Source organism: Ischnura elegans, chromosome X (assembly GCF_921293095.1).
Source record: "Ischnura elegans chromosome X, ioIscEleg1.1, whole genome shotgun sequence".
Classification (NCBI taxonomy): domain Eukaryota; kingdom Metazoa; phylum Arthropoda; class Insecta; order Odonata; family Coenagrionidae; genus Ischnura; species Ischnura elegans.
The window spans coordinates 27,255,244-27,270,995 of NC_060259.1; the positions used below are offsets into that span (position 1 = coordinate 27,255,244).

Here is a 15,752-nt window from a genome sequence, read left to right on the forward strand (position 1 = left end):
ATACTCCCTTCCTTTTCACTCCACATTCCCAACTGCTCCTTTTGTAATAAGTTGTCTTTCTCTCTCTCAGAGATCACTTTTTTACTGACTTCCTACTTTTTCAATGCCCATTAGATCATTCAAGAAGCAGCTCTGAAAAGCTATTTTGAAATTGAAATAAATATCCTTTTTGTAGTTCATATTTGTTAGCCCTTTCGAGGCAGTTGAGTTCTCTCCTTAGCATGACTGCTGTACAGAGCCCGAAGATACTCTTCATCCCCTCTGTACGGAGCATTTTTGCAGGACATTCGTTAAGAAGAGTCTCACCGATAATCACACACTCTCAGCACCAACAGTTTTCAACCATTCCTAGCGGGGACTCTGCATCATCTCAGACTCCAAGGGTAGTTGGACTCCCTCCTTTCAGGGTTTATAACCCTAACAGCGATATTGGTTCACTGTCAGTCATGCTTAGTTATATGAATTAGCTACATGGATAATTGCTGCTTGCTTGTAAATTGAAGACTTTGAATTCCTCGTTTTATTCTGAGAATCATCAAATTTTGAACAAAGCTCTACCATCAATATTAATGCAGCAACAATTTCCATATTGATGTTTATGCTGAAAACAAGATATAAGTTAACATACATTGTAGAATTTCATTTAAAAATTGTAAATGCTGCTCAAAAGGCAAAGAATTCACTTCTTCATTTATATTTTTTGAGAAAGGAAAAAATATTTACTTCAATAACTGACTGAATGAACAATTGAACGACCATGGTCCCTTACCCCCAAGAGGGATAATATAAGACGAGGGGGCTGGGTACCTGCTCCTGGATATCAAGGATACAGCCTTCGTCTCACTTTGTTAGGTCCCAAATATAAGACTCCTCGAACCTGCTACTGTCACAAAAGGGGGGAGAATAAGGAAACATATTTTCGGCATTCGTTCTCCTGCATAAAAAATTTTCTAACGAAAATTTGTGGCTTTTGTCCCCAGGGTCAAGAAACATCCTGCCGCATATTTTCATCATTAACAGCAAAAGGGTTAAAGCTGCAGATTTTAAGTTTACTATCCAATGTAAAGGCAGTTATTGAATGATCAAATAAATACATTTTAAATTTAATCTAAAGTTGGACCTGGTACATGGTGAAAGGGCTCCATATTAGCAATTAAAGACACTTTATGACTTCCACAATATACATATTTAAAAATTCCGACCAGTTGAGCTGTCATTTATGAGGTAGTTTGACTTGATAATGGCATAACAGCCGAAACGGGTCGGAATTTTAAAATGTATGGTGTTAGTGACGTGTCTTTTATTGCTAATAACTCAATTTTAATCTTTTTAGTACGCTTCAATTTTTTCCAATTTTAATTTCCTCTTCAAGTGTTAAATTACCATATCGTCGTTGAAACATAGGATTTGCTGAAGCGCATAATTAATATATTAAAAAAAAAACCAAAGTGAAAAGTATCTTGGAATAACATACAGCTAAAATTTCTTGGAAATTATAAGCAATCAGTCAAAATTTAGTTTATAATTTTATTGAAAATCACTGGATTACTTATTGAAAATAAGCATAAGAAGAATAAATATATATTACTTTGTCAGTAAGTGTTTCACACAGTAATATGCTAAATGAATACACAACTTCATTACAGGTATTTGTACATCAATATAGGATTTTCAACCTATACTGCACCATGCAAAAGTTAATGACTAATGCAATGAAAATTGTTTTATAATTTATCACAAATGAAGAATTTCTCGATTAATGTTTCATTAAACATTCCATTTCATTATCAGTGAAGCCTTAATAACAACCACACGTGGACAGAGTGAACAGTAGGAGGCACCAAATTGTTGGCTTAAGTAGTCATTTTATGGCATAACAATGCATATGGTTACAGTGCGAAACAACAACAATGCCCAAAAATATGTGTACTAACTTCATTAAATGGCAATGATACAACATTTCACTGTAGATGTTGCCAAGTCTGACAACTGTTACTTTGACCGACATGAAATCACAAGTCATCCCTGCACTTACACCTTATGCATATCAATCAGGTACAGTGATGTATTGATTTCAGCAAGTTAGAATATCAAATTAAAAGCTGGTTCACAACATTCATGGTGATGGCAAGGTATATAAAAAAATTGATTTCTTGTTGTGTTAATATACCATCTGTAACCAATAAATTTAAACTTTACAAAAAATATAGCATAAATAGAAAAGCTGAGGAAAAAATTCCCACATCACATACACAGTTGATTCGCATACCAAAGGATAGGTAAAATGGAGATGGCAAAGTAGAATTTTGTTGACAATGGGCGAGGTTTTCAACAGTTACCGATATTTTCACGAAGAACATTTTCTTTTGCCACGCTAAAAGTAAAATACATACTGATATGTAAAAGAAAATCTGACATGTAAATTAATGTGTAAGAAATTGTCATAACTTACAAAGGCAGTTGAAAAACAATACCACTGCACATTATGCTGAGGATGTTGCCCATGCACTTACACAATCAAATTACAAGAAAACAAGAGCCACCAAAAAATGGTCTCAAATTATAGTAATTGTGTAGAAATATTTTTGCCAGATTATACAATAGTATATCAAAGGAGCCAAAGCATAATTTGGAGTCCAAATAAAAATACGAAGTAGAACTCCGGGCAAAATATTTCCTCTCAAAAAGAACTTATGACACATTTCATAAAGCCATACTAAATTTCATCCTAACTCAACTCAGTCAAGCCTTAATTAGTTCATCATTGAATAGAGCACATAACTAGCAAAGCACATTTTCAAATTCAAAATTAGAAATGCACACCAAGCTGTATGACACACTATCTAGCATTCTCAGGAAATGCTTTGTTGAAAATCAATTTGTACATTTAAATGTGCATTGGTATTAATATTTACATAATAAAAATCTGTGATTTAGACTTGAAAATATTTACAAGAAACTTAATTTCAGCCTTTAGATAATGGTAAATTATCCAACCAACTACCGTCTATCTGATGGAATGAATTTGATCTAGGCCAATTTTAAGGAATAATAACCAGACTCAGTATTTTAGGAAAGAATTATTTAACATTTCATCATGCACCATTATTAATTAAACTCACTTTTGACTTCTTAGTTCATTAAAATATGATACACGGACAACATTTTTTAAGGACCAATCACTGCAAATGAAATATAAGTAAAGGATTTGAGTGGTCTATAATTCTGTGTAGCGTGGGGTTGACAAATTCAATGGACATTGTGAGTCATTAATAGTTATTTCATCTGTTTTTGCTAGCTCCATCAACGCCATAGCACCCAACCACTTGTCCTGGCTGTTTTCCGGAGGTGTGTACAGGGATGGACTTGACTTGAACAAACACGCCTCTCCTTCACTCCCCTCCTCCCACTCCTTGCCGGCTCTCACCAAAACAGTGGGCCTCATCTGATTTGCCTCACTCGTTTCATTTGAATATTCTAAGGTATGCGAGAGCCTGGGTACGACATTAGTTTCAGCAGGAGACATGACATAATAATTATCATTTAGCACATCATCTCGTTCATACCAGTCAAGAGGCTGAGCCAACTCCTGTTTATCACCCCATATTGAGAGATCCTTGCATGCCTCTCGAAGCCACCTTTTCTTTGGCTGTTCTTGTTTATACACATCATACCTACTGATCTTCATTATATCATTGGGTGATGACATGATAGTCACTTCATTTGAAGGGCCTGGTGTGTTCTCAATGTAAAGTTCTGGTCTTTGCTGAGACTTTTCTTTAGCATTTGGAGTTCGCCAGCGCATTCCTTGAATATTGGTGCTGTCAGCTAGTTGATTCTTTCTTGGAGAAGAATTTTCCTGCTGTGCCATGTCACAAGCCAAGCCTTTACGGCTTTTAAACTTTTTAACTACACAGTGTGAACCAGCATTTTCATTCCCTTCTCGACTCTGCTTGGATTTTTTTTCAGAAGTTCGTACAGGAGATGTATTATCTTCTCTATCTTTCTTGTGTCTGAAAAATAAACACCAACATTAAATGAAATAAAAATTATACAGACCATGCAATGCATTTGTGTGATATGAATGTAACTTGAGAAATATAATGCCATATCTTGGATAATAGGCAACTATTAAAGAGTTGCAGGGTTTTTTTTCAATAAGAGTACTACAGAGTTGCCATAGTTATGCATGTTTAATAAACAATGTGGTCATAATATTTCATCATAAAATATTAACTGTGTTTATAGTTTTATATGCATATAGTTTAATGTTATAACAATAGAATAAAAAGATGAACTTCGCTATAAGCACATCAAAACTATGTCCTTCATATGAGGGTTTGCCAAGTGGAGGAAAGAGTTAACTTGGTGGCAGGCCATGGGTGATGGGAATGTTTAAGGAAATTGCCACAATATACCTGTCTGTATTAATCAAGGGGAAGGAGAGTGATATAAAAAATAATGCATAATATTGGCTTTCAAGATAACCATCACTACAGCAGTTTTCCCATTCTTCAATACTCATGACCTAATGTGGAGCGACAAAAACCCTAGTTTGCTGGTTGGAGAATATAAGTATGACATGTGCTGGTTATTTACAAAAATAATAAAATCTAACAAATCTTACATATCCATACGTCATTATAAAAATAAATTATGCATCTTTACCTACACGGACTCAAAATATCGGACTTATTGATAGATTCATGACAGAATTGTTTGTACGAAAAGTCATAGTGTAAGTGCTAGGACTGAGGATTGTGAGGTAGTGAACAACAGAAAATGAAGATTTATTTAGTTATCAATTGGATTGAAAACGGTGTGAAAAGAAAAAGAAATTCAACTACACAATCATCTACCATTATCTTTCAAATCGCTGAAAGACAAATCTTTTAAAAGACAAGTGAAAGATCTTCTGCTCATTAAGCTGTATTATAATGTCAATGAGTTTTTAGCTGATCACTTGTAATGTTTACTTTTGAATAATGCTAATTATTGTTTTGTTGGGAATGCTGTCCACTTTGTGAATAGTTTCTAATATCATTATCCTTGACATGCCTTATACTGTGTAAATATCTTGTAATTCTTAAAGACAGTTGAAAGATTCTTTTGTTTAATTAGCTGAATTATAATGACAATGAGGTTTTAGCTGATCCCTTTTTATGTGTATTTTTGATCAATGCTAATGTTTGCTTTGTTCGAATGCTGTCTTCTTTGTAAATAGTTTCCACTATTATTATTCTTGACGTGCCTCATATTGTGTACAAACCTTTTAACTCAATCGCTGGGCAAAAAAATATATTATTATTATTATTCTTCTTATTATTACCACCGACATTTTCAATATCCCCTCCCCATTTTGTTGTGGCACCTTTAAAATCCAGTTTCCAAATATCATCCAGAAATTTGCCCTCCTTGTCCACCATTTATAGCTCTTAGTCTTTCCTAGTCCTCTTGGTTGACTTCACCTCCATTACGATATCTTGAATACATCCTGCCTTTTCTTGTCCCCTTTCCTCAGCATCAATATTTGTACTATGCGAAGTTCTACCCTTCAGATCAGACCCTTCACTACCCTTTTCAAATTCTAATGTAACAATCCCCTCATAAGCTCTTTACTATTAATGAACGTCTCCTCTAAAAGTGCGATTCTCCTGATATCCTTACTGCTGTCAGCTTTCCTCTTTTCACTGCCACAATAGTACTGCTCCATCCCTGTGTGAGCCTTACATTCCTTGCTAGTGATGCTTTACAAAACCTCACTACCTATGTCTTCTGGCAATAAATCTTCATGTAACATTCCTCACCACAGTGGCTGCAATCCTTTCACAAAACAGCTAATCAAAATTAATCACCCCAGAATCTGAATTGATTTAAGCACCAATTTCCTCTACTTTGTTTCCTGTCTCTAACACACTCCACACCTCCCTCACCATTTCCTCTGCTTAGAAGTTAAACAGCAAGGGTGATAGTGGATGGTCTTTTCTCACAATCCTGCCACTGATGGGTTCTCCATGAGCTCTATAAAACCATTTTTATAGATAACTCAAAGTTAACAGAATTTGACCTAATTTAAATTAATCAGTCAATCAATTTAACCTGGGATTTAAATTACTATTTTTTCAATCCTTCAGCCATGCCAATCAACTAATTAAGCGGCCACTTTAAGTCTAATAAGTCTCCATATTGCATGGAAACTGAATAACCCTTCACACTACATTAATGCTCCTCCTTCGCATTGAATTTTACTGGAATACATGACAAGCATACCATAAACACAAAAAAATGAATATTCACTTACAAAAATAAATGCTGCAGCAAACGGGGCCACTAGGTTAACTCCTGGACTATTGTATTCAATAAATTTTTTTTTCGAGAGGAATGTTCATAGGAAGTGCATTCATTTAATGGACTCCTTCCCCTCCTTCGGCTTTAAGGGTTTTCTCATTCCTGGCAGCCAGCGAACCACTAGTAACAAGGAGTAAGTTCCAAATGGAAGACTACAAACTTTGTGCAACTTATCTCAAACATTGTATATGTAATTTCGGAGTGATATTCAATGTGCTCCAAGTTGGAAATCAATCTAAATTGCATTTTGGTTATTTCCACCCCTGACCACCCCCATTGAATTGCATTATCGCAATGGTGTGCATCATACAGGACCGCTAAAAAACTTCTTACCCACAGTTTGTTAGCAGAAACACTCCACACATTCAACCTGGACTCAATTCTCTGTACTGACTGCAAATTTATTCCCCTAACATAATCGCAAATTCATTGACTGGTATGAACCCCAGGTGGGTAAGGATGGGGGCTATACCGTTTAACGAGCCCCCGATAGGTAAGGAAAAGAAAGACAGTGTTAAAATTCCAAAAGGAGGAGGAAGGGTGGCAGCAAACTAGGAAGAGGAAACAAAACATCAATACTGGCACTATCCACGCACAGGTATATGGTCCCTTTCAAGGATCTGCAACAGTAAGACTTCTCATGACTCCTGTTCTATTAACCAATTCCTAAATTTATGCCATATTTAAACTTGGGAGTCACAAATGCCAGATATTATAGTTCCCAATAGCTCTGGCTCTTATTGGATATTACAACAATGTGCATCAGAAAAGGTGTTAAGTCTGTACAGCTCCCAATGCCTATCATAGGAATTTCAATGAGAGCCTTGTGAAAAGTGATAGGCTCCACACAACACGACTCCTGAAAGCATTTAAGTAAATAGTGATATGCAGGTACTTCATTTCAATATCACAGATAGGAACAGGGGTAATATTTCTCTGGATTGACTTTATTCCTGTGTCTTAAACATTTTCATACGCTTGATATTGATGGAAATCTTCAACATCCTACCTTTAATTCAAAGTAAAATTAAAGACTGAAAGCCATGGGCAACAGCATATTTTATAACACAGGCAACCATTAACCGAGCACCTGGACCTTGAATTCAATATTCCAAGTCACTCACTGGATGTCTTAAGTGTTCCTTGACTATATGCTAAGGACAAAATCAACATGAGCATACGCAGAGTACCTACCCTAGCATTATAAGGTCAAATCAAACACCAGATAAACCTTTCCTACACAGGGTCCTTAACAATTTTTTTCCTCCTGTACAGACTAGTGGCCTTTTTCAATTAGGTTATTCTAGTAAGTTTTTCGGCAGCTTAACCTTTCTTCCAATTCGAATCCAACTCAGCGGGGCACTGAACCCTTTCTTCAGCTACTGAGTAAGAATTATCACCTAATGCATCCCCATCATAACCAAGGCTCATGGTTAGTTATTTTTGAAGACATTTTTGTAACATTTTTTTATAACTCAAGAGAAATGAATTTCCTTTGGTTTAACTATCCTTTGCATATTTAGAACGGAATCCTAGCATCAATACTTTTGAAAAAAATTCCCTAATTTAAAATCAGACAAATTTATTTTAAGCAGTTTCCCATACATTTCTAGAGCCTGATCGCAAAAATTTTTTTTACTAAATATATTGTTATAGTGTTACAACTTTCAGATGCAGAAGAGTAAAATGAAGTAATTTTCACATACTTGAAGCTTGACTAAGACATGCATACATTACAATGTTCATTACATTAAAAACTTTCAAATGATATTCTACCCTAATTATTAACAGAGCTATCTGTAAACAATGTGTGTGCCTTTCACACATAGCCTAATTATGTTATGTTGATCTTGATTCAGCACGCCTAAAACCTTGGCAAATGATAATATATAAAGGAATCTGGTGGCTGCAATTTTATTTCACAAGATTCCAAAAAAATCGAAAATAAGATGTATTATTGAGTGTCACAAAACACAAACATTAATGACCAAGGCCAGGGGTTGCAACACTTTGAGAAGAATGCGCTAAACGTTATGAAACCATCTCTGCAGCTTCATTGTAACTGTGCCTCAATTTGACTACCAGCAATGCATTTTTTTAAAAGGAGCTTTATCCTCTATCCTACATTTGCTACATTCGGCTCACGAGCTGTAGATAGCTGACCCCTGCCTTAGACCATAAATGTGCAGGAAAAATTTACAATACGAGTCTATCCAAGGTTTCCAAAGGGTTGTTCATAATTAACACAAGATCACAGGTTCTTCATCCACCATTTGTTCACCAACCTAGAAACTTCGAATTAACTAACATACAACACTATTCTGAAGCATGAAATGAAAAAGAGAGCTCCTACATGGCAATACATGTTGATTTGCACATAAGCTAAAAATAATGCAAGAACTCATACTCTATACTATATGGGGACCTTATTACTGGCCAGACAGCTGCAATATCTTTAACTGACATTTGCTCGCATGCCACCAAAAAATTATTTCATATACTTGTTCCCATGGGCGAAAGATTAGTAACTATGGACAGCCTCTATAGCGCAAGGGTTAAGAAAAGGCACAGACTAAATTCCAAAGGAGGAACGAATATCTTCCACAAAAAAAATTACTAATACAGAAGGTCTTATGCAAAGAGTTAAATTTCCAATAAATTAACACCTGGATCACATAGACCGATATTTATGCAATTTCCACTAAAAAGCGGCCAATCAATAGATAGCATCATTAAAAATTGTTTCTCTGATCATTGAATAACATATAAACAGGGTGTCCAGCCAATCAAAGCAGAAAATTTCATTCACAATTCCTGGTTTTCCAGGGATATTACACAAAAATTCCTAGTAACCTTACAGGACTACCGTGACAGAAAAGAATTTTATATCACTCAAAATAACTTCCATACTTAAAAAAATACTATATTAATATATTGGCAAGGACAAGAATTAAGTTAGTTAACAAAAATTGTATTCAAAATTTAATTTCATAAGAGGCAAGCCAAGAAGCTGCTCCAACCTTTTGAGTAATGTTGATGTCACCTGGCATTCTATTCTTCATGTTTTAGAATCTTACTTGAGTGTGTAAAAATCCGGCTGTAAATATTCAAACGAAGCTGCTGCACTTAAAACTATGACATTTACATTTTAGGCTGGAAAACGGGTGTTGAACTGGCAAAATTTTAAGTGGAAACAACTTGATGTATGTAAATTGTTCAGCAATTCTAGGGACTATAAATTTGCTCACAATTCCAGATTTTCCCAGTCGCTGGGCACCCTGCATAAATTATGAAAATATAAATTTAAATATTTATATGTTATTCATATATCTGCTATATGTACAGTGTCTGTCGCACTTCAAGCAAAAGGCCCTCAGGTCTGATTAAAAAAAAACAAGGAAACCTAATATTTAAATGTAAATTGGCTATATTGCTTAAATGGGCATTTTCATGACCAGACATTATTAACTGAAGCTTAAGGAGCAAAGAGATATTAAGAAAGTTTATTGAATATGTTCAGGTATTTCCAGTGGATGATGTGGAAGTAGGTCAGACAAAAAGCAAAACTTTGCCTATCTTCTGCCATCCAATTAACATACCATTAGTTTACGTAAGAGTTCAGTTTGTGGTTTGGGCATAAAATTTTTATTATTGGAAATTATATCACCAAAAGTTTTTTATTCGTAAGCCCACATCCCTCAAAACTTTCATCAGGTCATATCGTAAACAGTACGAACAGTGTGAACTTTATTATTGAAAATCACTTTCTTACTTTACACTTTCATGCTTCAATTTTGTAGATAATTAACATCTCCTGGTTCCCCGAGGTCATGCACTAAGTACAGCTCTTCATTGAGCAAGGGTAAGGGATGGTTAATATTACAAGGATCGGGCAAGTCGTCCCACACGGACACCAATAAAAACTTTTAACATACCTATATAGAAAGGATTCATAGGCTATCAGAAGGGGTGCTTCAGAGTCACTAAACGAAGTAAGGGCAGCTATTGAGGGCTCAAATTACAAGGTAACAGCGCCACAACATTTGGGTAAAGTGTGCCCATGAAGTGTTGAAGTTCTTTAACCAGGCCTGTATGATTATAAATTTATCTGCCAAAAACAAAACAGAGAGAAAGGGCCACTCTCACTAGCGAAACATGTAATATTTCTTAAGCCGTAAAGCAGTAAACTACTCTTTGTGTAATATATCGTTGAAATAAGAGCACATTCGATTAACTGGGTAACTAGATAGCACCTGTATTTTCTCGCAGAAACAGTGATCCTTCCTCTTGTACCAGCAAAAAGTACTCAAGAGGCCACAAAGATAGGTGATGGCAAAACTGGACCTCTCTACAATTCTCCCCACAGAACTGCAAAACTTACGAAGATATATACATGTCTTAACATAAACACTACCTTTCAAGCCACCGATTGACATCATTGTTCTGGTCAGCGTTCGAGGCAACCGGTTGTAGCACAACATCTTTGCTTCGTCGAAGAGGAGCATGGGGGTGGTCTGGACAATGCCGATTGGCATGAGTGAACCTGCTCATACAACTGCAAAAGTAAAACCATAGCTAAAGAGCGAAATCTATTATAGAAATGAAAAAGCTGATTAATGATTTATTAGAGAAATGAAAAACTCACCCTTTTTCCGGACAGTAAAATGGTTTTTCTCCAGTGTGCAAACGCTGATGTGTCTTGAGCTGGCCACTCTGCGTGAATGCTTTTGTACACCCAGGATAATCACAAGTGTACGGTCGTTCGCCTGAAATGCCAAAGTTAGCATACACTATAACATGCCTTCACCCCTACCACGTAATGACTGCATAACACTAAATGAAAACATAAGGCTGGCCAAAAGGCTTCCGATTACAAGAAAAATGACAAATTCCAAAAGTGTGCTAAAATTAGAAAAATAGGAAGTAAGTTGAATATATCAACGCATCTCCATTACGTACATGAAAGTTATTACAATGAAAATGAATTAATAACCCTTCATCATAGCAGGGGACTGGAGGTAAATACGAGACAAAAAATGGCGGGATATTAAATGCCACTTAAAGCCTGGTAACACACCTGTATGGGTTCTTAAATGAGCCTGCAAAGATTTATCACGTGGAAACACTCGGTTGCAAAAACGACACTTTATAGCACTAGGTGATGTTGAGCCTTCCTGTATCAAAGAATTTATGGCATCAGCTCGAGGTCTCCCTCTCCGGCTCTCTTGCTTAGATGATACATCCGGTGAACTACAACAACTGGCAGGACTGAATTCTACTTTACGATTTTCTTCATTCCAGTTCCACATTTGCACTCTGCAATCATTATCAAATGAACTATCTGACACATTTCCACTCGAATCATCCCTTGATTTTTCTCGCTTTGGAGTGTTAAATGCAATAATTAAGCTCGGAGCACTAGCCATGTCTCCCCGTGCTGATGTGCACCCAACAATGTTACCGCCAAGAAATATTTACAAATTAGCCCGCCTTCCTAGGCGGTTTCCGATTGGTCATTGATTGACATTGATAATATCAGAGAAAGTATTACATTATTTATATTGCGCTTAAATAGCATCAATTGGCAATTCAAAAGGACTATTATCGTTAAAGTCAACTTTAAACGCAAGTGATAAAAGCATGTATCCCTCCTAAAATTTTAGCCTGCACAAAAATGCAACTTTTCCCGCCAAATGGCGACTTCCTGATGAGTTTTTACTTGTAATGAAAGTTTATTATGATAGTCAAAAAACAACATAAATTAGACTTTTTCTCAAGATTAATTGTAATTTTTATTTTTAATTATTTTTGAATGATCATGGCCAACTATTATTGCAATCGAATGAAGGGTACTTGAGGCGCCCCCTCCGTATCCCTTTAACACACCTCGTGTTGACTCTTGTCGCCATATTGAATGTGTACAACAAGGTAGTTACAGTTTAGCTTAATCGGTAATCATCCTCTGATTTTGGAGGGTAATCGGCGAAATGGAAAATTCGTACGGAATAGGTACTCGTAATCGGTACGAGCTTTTTCTATCTGAGGAAGACCCATTGGAAATACTGAAAGCACAAGAGCAAGAGAAGGAAGCGAAGAAGAAAACCAAATTGAATGAGAAAGAAAATAGAGGGAAAAATGAAGTGCCTGGTAAACCTGCTCAGGCCGTTCGGAAAGGAATCAAGGAGACCAGTAATATTAAAACAGCAGACTTTATGAAAGTGAAAGAAGGTATGAAGGACGGTATGATATTGTAAATATTAGGCATACCTGTATTGTTATCAGCGGCTAAGGTGATGTTAGCGTGACACCAATGAATCTAAGTATTATTGGTCCTATATCATTGTTATCTTTCCGGTTTTACGTGTCTGAATTACTTTTTAACTCCAGCATTTCATTATTGTGGCTGGGGCCAACTGCTTTCGGAACTTGTTCCTAGCTATGATTTTCATTATTGTGACCGATGTGCTTCGTGAGGTTTTCTTATTTGAGTTGTGTTAATGCCGTATTGAAGCAGAATCACCGTGTGTTTATTGTTATATTGACTACACGTTAAGTTAGTGTTTTCCGTTGCCGTTGAGATCCATTGCTGCGAGACCGATTGCGCGAGGTTAGCATCGTGTTTTGCGAGGTGGATCAGGAATGATAAACTTGCTGTTTTGGGAGCACTAGCAAATCGTGCAGTGGATAAAATATTTCAAAGAAGTGTCTAGAGATTTCTGTGGTCGGTATTATGTTTTCAGAGATGCAGTGACCTCCCCGGTATGTTGTTCTAGGTATGTGTCGTCTGCACGTGGTTGCGTGTGACCTTTAAATAGCTGTTGTGTGTGCATTCGTCGGTCGGGGATAAATTTTATGGTAATTTATTACATACCCCATTGATAAAGTATAAATTCCATGTGCAAATCGTCTTGTCATTACTGTACCTTGCCTATGTGTGAATTCCAATCGTAAACGTTGTGCTGCTCCTCACACGGCGTATTTGAGCTACGGTCTTTTTTACTTGGTTACTAGGTTTACACGTTGCGACAACACACTTCATAAAAGCATTTTGGGAATTTATAGGCTTAAGTAGAGCCATGTTGTGGTTGCTATCGTCTTTGTTGTTTACCTGAAGTAGTACCGTTTCAGTTTATCCTTGAATGCGATTGTGTGCCCGCGACTTTGGATGGTAGGTTATATGATTTTCACTATGACACTTAGCCTTTCATTGGGTTTGGTTGCTTTATTTATGTGATTACTCTCGAAGTGGGACCGTTGAGAAGAACCGGCACATCCTGGTAAAATTTGCGTTACTCATCCATGCGCATTTCGCACCAATGCGAAACATCTAGTAATTTATGGGTTTCGTTTCCGTTTATGGGTTTCGCACCGGTCTTTAATCTTATATTGCGCGGTACTGCTGAAGAGCCGTTTTTTGAGTTAACAAGTGTTTTAGGGTGTAGATTTACGGGCATGCCCTCTGCACTTGCTGGTTTGGGTGGTAGATAAACATCTGGTACCCCCAATTCACGGAATGCAAAGAGCATTTTGTTATGAAAGGCAGTTTCATGCTAGACCTAGTGGTATTTGTAGAATTACGTAAATGAATAAAATGCAATATTGTTGATCTTATAATTGTTTTACTGTGTCATATCGTTTGTAAACTGGTACACTTTCTTTCGATCATGTTGGTTAGGGTGAGCAGGGTCGTGGTAAATTACGGAAAATATTTTCTTTTTTCTTTACCTAGTCCTGGTTCTTTGTTTATTGGCTATTTTTAACGTTTACCCCTGAAAGCGTGTGAAAAACTTGTGTTTGAGGTTACTCAAAATGGATACCTCGTGGCCAATAAACTAAACATAATTGCCCTTCCTTATTATTTTATGCTGAAATTAGGTGAGCGTATACGGCTGTGTAAGAGATAGTGTTACTTACAATGTTTTTTAACGTTAGAGTGGCAGCATTGCAAATTCAGTGGTACAGCTGGAGACCTGTAATGAGTTGGTCGCGTGAGTTTTGGAGATAGTTATCTTTACCAGTTATCTGAAAGGGAACGTCTTTTGCATATTTATCGTAGGTAAGATCAAATGCGTGTGACAGCGTTTATTTATTTATTCCTTTAAAAACTCCTTTTTGAATGGATAAGTTCTTGCATCCAGGAAATGGAAGAAGCTCATGGATCCCCATTGGTGCTACAAATGTGGAAGAAAAATGTTGTAGAGAAAGATTAATAGTTTCGGTTTTCCTCATCCAAGGCTATGAGTGATTGTGAATAATGTTGTATTGACTGCCCATCCCCTTCTACGACATTGTTCACTGCGTGTGGTGAAACATGCTGTGGAGTGACAGTGCACAACCCTAAAAATTGGGATATTTCATTGTGTATTACAAATTTGTTATCGGCGTTTTATCAGGGACTATCACAGAAGGATGAATTTATGAAAAGCTTTATTTTTGTGAAGTACTCAATCATACATTGTTCATAAGGGTGTTATGGTGTCAGGTTTCACTTCTTTCCCCCCCCCCAAGCATACACTAAGACGTGATTAATATATACGTAAGGTTGAATGCTGGGATACTGTCAGTGATAGTATTTTTCAATGTGCAACAGGTTTATGGTGCAATCCCACTTAAGCTCTTTGCGTTGTGATTGTGAAAGTGGGCATCAATTGTGTATCGTTTACTTCAGACAAGTTATTTCTCTCCGCCATGTGAGGACATAAACGGATAAAAATGAGTGTTTCATATTGAAATTAGATGGTTCTAATTAAAATGAGGTCATGACTTCATTGCTTTGTTACCGACGTTGCCTATTACTGAGTTGAAAAATGAAATCTTTTCCAAGAATGTCTAGAAAAAATAATATAGCTGTAGTGGATTCTGAAACTATCATCAGACATAATGTCAATTCTTCTTAAATTCATCAGGAATTGATGGTACCAATATCCGTACCAGTGATACCAATCAAATTAAGGATGAGCTGGAAGGAACTACCCTTTTATTCCTCACATACTGATGTGGAAAGGTGCAAACAGGTCTTATGACCTCTCTATGTAGCAACTTCGGAAGTATATGGCCTGAAAGGCATCTCGAAGCAGAATTGACTGCTGGTTAATATAAACGAAAGGGATCCAAATGCATGGGTTAAAGGGAGTAGACGTGTGTGTGAGCACTATTTCCGATGGTAGTACATCTGGTGATGCCAGAGCATAACATCCTTTTATGAGGATAGCTCCTGTCACAGCTTTTAGTTCAGCATCATAGCCTCTGGGACTAAAATCCAATGTTATTTTTTCCTTGGTCCAGATGTTTAATTTGGCATGCAGTTTTGTGTTCTCGCATGATGGGCTAGGATTTGTATCTAACTGATTTGTATCCAATAGTGTCAAATGTTTTCATGGGCCGTTTAAATTTAAATAACTTGA

General features: G+C 36.5%; 2 protein-coding genes across 3 annotated transcripts in view; one reads left to right on the top strand and one right to left on the bottom strand.

Annotated features, from left to right (window-relative positions):
- Positions 1 to 1,513: 1,513 nt before the first annotated feature.
- On the bottom strand, positions 1,514 to 11,824 carry LOC124170846. Its single transcript, XM_046549843.1, has 4 exons — positions 11,426 to 11,824; positions 10,994 to 11,114; positions 10,763 to 10,903; positions 1,514 to 4,013 (listed from the first exon to the last, which is right to left on the bottom strand). Exons 1-4 carry the CDS (start codon positions 11,772 to 11,774, stop codon positions 3,218 to 3,220), a joined length of 1,407 nt encoding a protein of 468 aa, XP_046405799.1. The 5' UTR covers positions 11,775 to 11,824; the 3' UTR covers positions 1,514 to 3,217.
- LOC124170847 (plasminogen activator inhibitor 1 RNA-binding protein-like) overlaps positions 7,525 to 15,752 on the top strand; it is a 70,594-nt gene continuing 62,366 nt past the window's right edge. The window contains exons 1-3 of one of the 2 annotated variants that reach the window (XM_046549844.1): positions 7,525 to 7,538; positions 9,511 to 9,513; positions 12,250 to 12,576. In XM_046549844.1, coding sequence (XP_046405800.1) covers positions 12,336 to 12,576 — 241 coding nt within the window. In that variant the 5' untranslated portion in view covers positions 7,525 to 7,538; positions 9,511 to 9,513; positions 12,250 to 12,335. Of the gene's footprint in view, positions 7,539 to 9,510; positions 9,514 to 12,230; positions 12,577 to 15,752 lie in introns of those variants that run through there. The other variant, XM_046549845.1, reaches the window with a different exon arrangement.